Source organism: Trichoplusia ni, chromosome 17, assembly GCF_003590095.1.
Source record: "Trichoplusia ni isolate ovarian cell line Hi5 chromosome 17, tn1, whole genome shotgun sequence".
NCBI lineage: Eukaryota > Metazoa > Arthropoda > Insecta > Lepidoptera > Noctuidae > Trichoplusia > Trichoplusia ni.
The window spans coordinates 6879904-6888222 of NC_039494.1; the positions used below are offsets into that span (position 1 = coordinate 6879904).

At 33.7% G+C, this 8319-nt stretch overlaps 1 protein-coding gene across 1 annotated transcript; it reads right to left on the reverse strand.

The window, feature by feature from the left end:
• Positions 1-27: 27 nt before the first annotated feature.
• Positions 28-8146, reverse strand: LOC113502324 (histidine triad nucleotide-binding protein 1-like). Its single transcript, XM_026883849.1, has 2 exons — positions 7726-8146; positions 28-5879 (listed from the first exon to the last, which is right to left on the reverse strand). The coding sequence occupies exons 1-2, from the start codon at positions 8053-8055 to the stop codon at positions 5718-5720; spliced, it is 492 nt and encodes a 163-aa protein (XP_026739650.1). The 5' UTR covers positions 8056-8146; the 3' UTR covers positions 28-5717.
• Positions 8147-8319: the final 173 nt, after the last annotated feature.

Here is an 8319-nt window from a genome sequence, read left to right on the forward strand (position 1 = left end):
ACAGGTTACAGAAAAAAACTACAAATAAAACACCAGAAAAATTTAATAATAAAATCATTAAAAAAAACTTTGGTTAAAGAATTTAAACATGGCGCTAAATTCCAAACGCTTGATTTCGGCACACAGCGGTCGACGCGTGTTTGTAACGTGACAAAGACAATGACCGCGCGCGCGCCGAACCCACAACCCCACGTAATTAGGTATTTGGACCCCCGACCCCTGAGCGAGGAGGGACCGAGCGATGTGACCAAGACTGACAGACAATTATACATCACATTGCAAAAGTAGATCAATTATTTTTTGTATTAGCCTTTGAGAATCTGTTTCTATACTTACTTTACTCATCTGTTATTTTATACCAGAGAACTTGACAACTCAAAACCGACCAAAAACATCAAAACAATTACCAACTACAATACCAACCGAATTAGGGTTTACCAACACTCAGTATTATTCCAACTAACACTTGTCCGTTTGAGGAGCAACCTTTTGACAGGTCATAAATTGACCAAACTGGGGAGCAATCGATTCAAAGTGAAATACGATTCTCTGTCAGATCAATTTTATGACTAGTCAAGTTCCTTCCCAGAAAGGACAGACAATATTTTTCAAAAAATAGTTGACCAATATATTTTTGCAGTGGGTCACACCGCTCGGTCCGTCAACACTATCAGTTACACTTGCTCGTTCATCTATTAATATTACTTTTGTACCATAATAATATGTCTACCCTCATTTTGGGCAAATTTTAATTTCATCATCTCCAATATATTTCGTTCTGGCTAGATATACAACAACTAACAAAAGCTGGAGTAAAGTTGCCAGTATTGAAATTTAACTATGTAGTAATGAAATTAAAAAGTACCCTCATTTTGGGTAATTTAAACATTTTTTTTAACAATAGCTACACTAACATTTGGTGTTCGTTGCTTTTAAGATACTATTTACAATGTTTTTAAGACATTTTTGTTAATATTACATGAATACGCTTAGCAAAAATGTTTGCTAAGAATTTTAGATTAGCGTAATGTTTTTTTAAACACATTTTTACGGTTACAATTAAACAATTAACAAATATTTTCGCCATAAGACTAATTCTGGCTTATATACTTTACAATTAAGTTTAAAATTCAGTTAAAACTTGAACCAATATAACAAAAACTGTTTTTTAACCACATTACAATACTTAACGACCAAGCATAACTTAACTTTAGTCAGTCAAAATAACTAAAATAACATTTGAATATAAAACTAGAACCTTTACTCATACAAATTATCATTCCATCTCTTTCTATCTTTTACATTAACCAAAGAGTGAAAGAGACAAAATAACAAACGTTGTATAAGTAAAGGTCAACTGACTTACGAAAGTCGGGGGAGGTATTATAATAATAAAAATCAAAGAAAAAACAATTAAAACTACGATATGCAACGTTTCCGCGACTGACTATATCGCGCGTCGGCTGCGAGGGACGTTATAGTGACATCTAGCGGCGATATACGACAACTAACGCTTCGGAATCTTCGGCAAACTTCGTGTTTATCAAGTACTGTATTTTCTTCGTGTAGAATTATGTAAATAAAATATTTTATTTTATACACTGACTTTGAAAGACTGGTTCTTAATCTGTAGTCAAATTGAATAAATCAAAAGATAGTTTGACTTTTATAGATGATAAATTAAGATTTATGAATTATTCCTTTCAAAAACTAAGGCATATAAAGTACCCAATAAATTGAACTTATAAAACAACGAAGCTTGTTCAATACTTTATAGATAATACGATGTTTGCCGAAGATAATCGATGTACCAGATAAGTTTTAGGCGTCGTATTAAAGCCGTACAAAAAATGTCGACACATCCCGCACAGCGTAACCACAGTTTGAGTTCTGACTAGACAACACTACTTACAAGAGATTCTGAAAAACTCAGATCATTAAGAGAATATGAGAAAATTTTGATACTTTTCTTTTTAATTAAAATAGGAAGAAATGTCATCTTTTAGGGCAGGAATTTGAGTCTTAAACATGACTAACATAAAGATGTTTTTAATTTTTAGACACTTTCTAAAACATTATCATTTTTTCAAAATATTAAATTAAGGCATAAAAATTGTTACGTTTTTATGCAAGAATATTGTAATAGTGAGAGGAAGATAGCCATACATTACGTATCAGTGTCTCACTTATAAAAGGATCTTATTTTTAAAGATTTTCTAATATACTATTTTATACAAATATTATTTGGTTTGAGATTTAAAAGGTTTGTGATCTGAGCATCAGTCTCTTTGGTACCAGGGAACGGTTTGTGACTAATAATTATACCAGCATTTGAATCCCACAGTTGGGCATAGGTCTCCTCCCGTATAGGGAAGGTTTGAGCATTGATCACCACGCTAGCTCACTGCGGGTGATTATAAATTCTAACATACGTAATTCAGGTGTCTTTACTATGTTTAATTCACCGTTTTTGCAGTGTCTTAGAAAAATTAAGACAGTACTTTGAGCAAGTGACTTTGTGACAGTTATTTTTTTAATAAAATAAATAATTTATAATATTGTAGGAGACTAGAGGGACTTATTGCTATAAAAACTAATTTCTAATTATTTGAATTTACTAAAAAAATGAGGTATATGAGTCAGAGAACTATTTAAATTAATTTATAAGTAAGACGTAGTTGTAGAAACTTCAGAAAGTACTATAGATTATAAATAGAAGGATCAGGGTTTTTTTAATACTTATACGGTAAGGGATTTAAAATACTGACGTCCATAGGCATCATACAATAATATAAATTAAATAATTACTAGGTTTTTGGTATTTACTTTACAAAACTAAATTGAGACAAAAATTAGATTCAATGAAAATCATCACTGGTATTTCGAAAATTCTATTTAAGAAAAGGATTTTACTGTCAAGTGTTGCCAGTTCAATTGATCTCACTACCGCCCCCTGTCGTGGTAAGCAGAAGACATCAAACTGTGGTGTCGCGTCGACACTTAGTGACAACACTAAGCAACTACCCTCACTTAGACATATATCTGTCTCCTTCACACCCGCGGAAATTCACTTTCGTGCGAAAGAGATAGTAGCTAAGCGACTGTACTTGCTTAACTGTCACTTTAGTCCTAAACCAACGCCAGTCGACTAATAACAGATCTCCATTTTGATAACTGAAACAAAATGGCCGACTGACGTTTTCCCGCCTTTTCTAATAATTAAACATAATTTGGCAACTGTATTGCACTAACATCTAACTACGAATACCAATGGCTTCATTATGACACGATTTTTATGCGATTACACTTAAGTTAAGCGTCGCTTCTCGAGGCTTGGAAACGGATGGATGGCAAAATTGTTTACACCCTTAATATCAAAATTTAATACATTTTCTGCCGATTTTCAACTGTTACGGATCTCGAGAAGTCAATATTTTGGCACTAAATGTCTAATTTAAGGCACTTTTTTATGACATCGTGTATTAAGCTTAAGTGATTTGGTGTAAAGATGACAATTATACAAAATCTCTGAGAGATTGATCAACATAACTTATTATTCATTAAAGTAATATTATTATTGTAGCGAAAGCGAGACAGAGCGATAAACGGCGTGTAGAGGCATCTCTCTTACACACCCAATATTACTCTAAAATGCAGTAGACCTACTGAATTGTGATTAATAGTCAAAGCTAAAAAACAATCATCGTTTAACGAGGGATCTACTAATAGTTGTGCTGATCAATCTTCCAGAAATCCTTTAGTATTACTACCTGATACTAAACTAGGTTAGACATAGTTTAGACAGGATCACACTAATACTAAAACTAGAAAAAGTAACTTATCTTTTTGATGCAACAAAAAGAAAATACTAAAATCAAACAAAAAGAAAAATAGTTGAATAATTTTAGAAATACAGACTAAGAAATATTTAGACAGATACAAATTCAATGTCTATAATATTATTTGGTCTGTATTTCTATACGGAAAGAATAATTATCAACTTCTTTAAAATTGCAAATTAATGCTTCATTTTATTCTTAATCAATTCCTCTTTTCCAATATTACAACAATATAAATATTTAATATCGTAAACGTAGAATTCACGTAAATATACGTAAAGTGTTTTTACCGTTTTTCAATATGGTATTTGACTAAAAAATCTTTCCTGTCTCTCAAATAGATTACGAAAAAATATTGGATAAGTATTTTTAACCTTATCCAATCAAAACAAAATCACGAAAAGACAAAACGCACCCAAGATGGCGAACATGTAAGTGGGGGCTAGTAGAGTCACTCACCAGTAAAGGAGTATACTGGTAAGTGACGTCACAGGAGACTTCGACTTACTGTATCATTTTCATTATTCTTTACGCGATTCTTACGAAAAAGTACCTACTTTTTGAAAATTATTTAGTCATATACTTTTAACATATGAGCGACTTTTTATTCAGCGTTGTATTGGTATAATGCCTAATATCTGCGTAGTATTAGGGTGACGGGACTAATAGCATAAACTCAATTGTATAAACTCCTTACATACGCATAACGTAGATTCTATAGTATTGCAATTTACAATCTACGTTTTAACGTGCCGTATCAACGTGAATTCTACGCTTACTCAACATAGCTTAATCAAATTGTTTTAACATTCATATCAACGGCTAGCGTCATATTCGCGTCAACGTTACCGCATTAGGTATAGTGACGTAATTAGAAAACATTGCGCAAATAATCTCGTGAAAAACGTACTTGGCAAATTAACAGCGTAGCATGCAAAAAAATTGATATTCAAACATGGTTTTTTTAGATTCGCAAACTGTCTTAAACTGGAAATTACTTAACGACATCCTGTTATTTTTTTTAACGTACTTCAAAAAATAAGTTTCTCTGTTTGATCTATTTTTATGTTTGTCCGCGATTATCTCGCGTTTGGCTGGAGCCATTTCGATGCGGTTTTCATGAAAGTATTTGTTACATTCAGAAGGTTTTAGTGCTTTAACCGACACAAAAAAGAAAGTACTGAGTTTGACCTGTAAGTAAGTATGTATAAAGGTTTTAAGTTATTATTGAAGTTCCGTTAAGGGTAAAACGGTACCGTGTTACCAAGACTCCGTGATCTGTCTATTAACAGGCTGTATCTTATAAACTGTGATAGTAAGACAGTTGAACTTTACACAGATGATGTATTTCTGTTGCCGTTTAAACAACAAATACTTAAAAAGAGTATTGCTAGCCATTGCTATGATTGTCAGAATATAAAGACAAGAACACATTGCCACACGCATTTTCATAAGTGAGCGAATATTTCAAGTATACCTAGTGTTCATACAAATATTTGTTTTGCGAAGAATGTCGAGAGTAAACTTAATCATATCAGTGTAGTCATGTGCCTTTAAACATTACTGGGAGGTAAGACTAGGTTGAAATTTAATAACTCAGACGTAATTAAATTAAATTTTCATGTATTTTGTACATATGTATGTATAAAAGCATTTTTGCTTATATGATACTTATACAAATTGATGAATGTTGAAGATAAAAGTCATATTTCTGAATCCAAACATCAAAGTTTCCATTATTACATTTTGGAATACAAAATATGTATTAAATAACAACATTTCGAACTTCAGGTATAGCATGACAAGTGTGTTCTTTCCTTTACTACAAATACCAGGGCATCTTCACCTACCCGCCTACCATCCAACCCGTCTACCTCCCTACCCGGGCGGCCAACCCATCTGCCTCCCGCCCATGACGTGCAGATGCAGATGGTACACAGACTGGGCTCCGTCGCGACCGTTGTTGACGACCAGTCGCCAGCCGGACGGCGCACGCGCAGCGCCCAGGGAGCGAGCCACCAGCATCAAGTGGCCAAGCAGCTGTGGATATACAAATAGGAGTGTCAAAGTTGGGTTCAAGAGATGGACTACAATATTCGATGGTGCTAAAGATTAATAAGAATGAGGATTTATTTTTATGTCCATCAGTCATATTGGTTATATATTCAAGAGATTTCATTACAATCGGCTCAGTAGGTTTGGCGTGAAAGCGAGGCAGACAAACATACATATTATATTAGAATAGATAGTACATACTAATACATATTGACTAATAGTGACTGTCGTCAGATGTTTTAAGTATTAAGTCAGGTGACTCTAACCCTACCGCGAAAAAGGTTGACAACTTTAACAGTGAGACATTTTAGATGGTCACCCATTTTGGCCATTTTGTCAATAATTACTAAAACACTAACTATTTTTGTTTCAACAAAGACTCCGAATTAAGAAATTTAATCTTTGTGTCAATGAACAAGACTCACGAAGTCAAAACAAGCATTCTTGTAACGCAAATCCTAGTTCGACGCCGAGATCGAACTCGCGTCACGACGCTTACAGTGTGTTGTCGTATACCTCTGAGCTATGATTACAGTCCATACAATAACTTTTTTCTTCAGGCGTAGATCGCGGCGTCGTGTTTGTTTGTATGAGTCAGGGCGTCGGCGCGCTGATAACATAGGAATGTATCGCGCGACTTATGATAATTACTACTTGATCACATGCTAAGATAATGTGCCTTATATTATTATTATAATAACAGACCCAAGGATTCACCTGCATTCTTTCAATTCGCGACGATTTTTTATATGAACATACATAAATTTATATACACAGAAACTTTGCAAATATGTAATTACGAACGGAAATAAATATGTATAGCTAAAATTATCAATATATATTTTTTCGGTATGCCTACTTTTTATACATATAATTACCTACAATAGATTATAATAGATTAAATAGATTTATTAGGTGTACCCCATAGGGAAAATGTCTAAGTGGGTGATAACAGAACTGATAATAAAGGATAAGCCGTGTATGTCGCGGTAACTATGTGGATGGGTGACCATGTTGAAACTTATTTAGCAGCAAGCGTCAATACTGTAATGCCTTTTTGGACTGACTGACTAGCCCTAACATAGGTTCAAACAAAATATTCAATTTAATGACACTGAATTTGTGATTGCAAATAATTTGAAAGAAATGTTGGTAACAATTCTATTATGAAACTTTTAATCATATCATTTGAATAAAAATCATTAAAATCTTGGGGAGTGTGCACAAAGAATATATTGCCCTGTTCCTTGTCTATTTTTTAATCAAAATCAATATATTAGAAGGATTAGTACTCTAAATGTGCACTTTCAAAATGTCATTTGCATGGATAAGAACAACCAAGAAGATAGCTCTTACAAAAGAAATATTGATACAAAATTATACAACTTATATGGGTCAAACAACGGGCAGCAAAGCAGAAAAACAACATAGGTCAATGATGGTTTTACTTTTTTCTTTCACTTAAAATGAGTTTATAACTTGAAAGTTTGGCTGATTTTAAATTAATCTGATTCAAAATTTATTGCCTATGTAAGCCAATTATATGCCTTACTAAATTAATAGCTTAAGTAAATGGTTTATTTAATACATATTAATAACTGTTACTAGAAGTCTTGTCTTTCAGTACCTAGATCAACAAATACTTAATTAAATGTGTATAAAGCATGGCAAAGAAGCTAAAACAGAGCCAGTTTTTAAAGAAAAAGCTTCAAAATCATATTTGGACAAGTTATATCACAACTAGCAGAAAAGGAATGTGAAAAATGTTTTTTTAAATTGCCGCGTTAAAGTCCAAGCACGGGCGTTCTACATTTAGCCAACTTATACTTACTTCCATATCATTCTGTTCCGCGTCTTGTAACCTCGGGATCCTTCGTTTAGGAATCACCAGGAAATGCACCGGGGCTTGGGGAGAGATGTCGTTGAAGGCCAAGCACTGATCATCTTCGTAAATTATATCAGCTTTGATCTCTTTCGATATTATCTTGTCGAATATAGTAGGTCCCGGCGCGGCAACGCTCTGTGCCTGCGCCCGACGCACTTCGTCGCTATACGGCCGACAGACCGCGATGGCTGACCCACGAGACAAATCATAAATATTCGTGGGATAACTTTTTTTCAAACGGAATTTTAAGGCACGTTGCAGCACTTTGTTAAACATTTTTATTGTTTTTCACAACGAAGTTCCATCGCCACACAATCGCTCAGTTTTGAGTTTTGACAGTCAGTTTTGACATTGACGTTCGGCGTTTGTTTTTCCGCTTGACGTTTGGTCGATTTTGTGTTGCTACCGTCTATAAAAGAAATCTACCACGACATTTACGTCAGTTGCTTGAAATGGAGAGCCTATGATCGTTGTCAACTGATTTTAGTTTTATATTAAATGAAACTTGTTTATTTGTATAGTCGCTTTAAAAAAAAACAT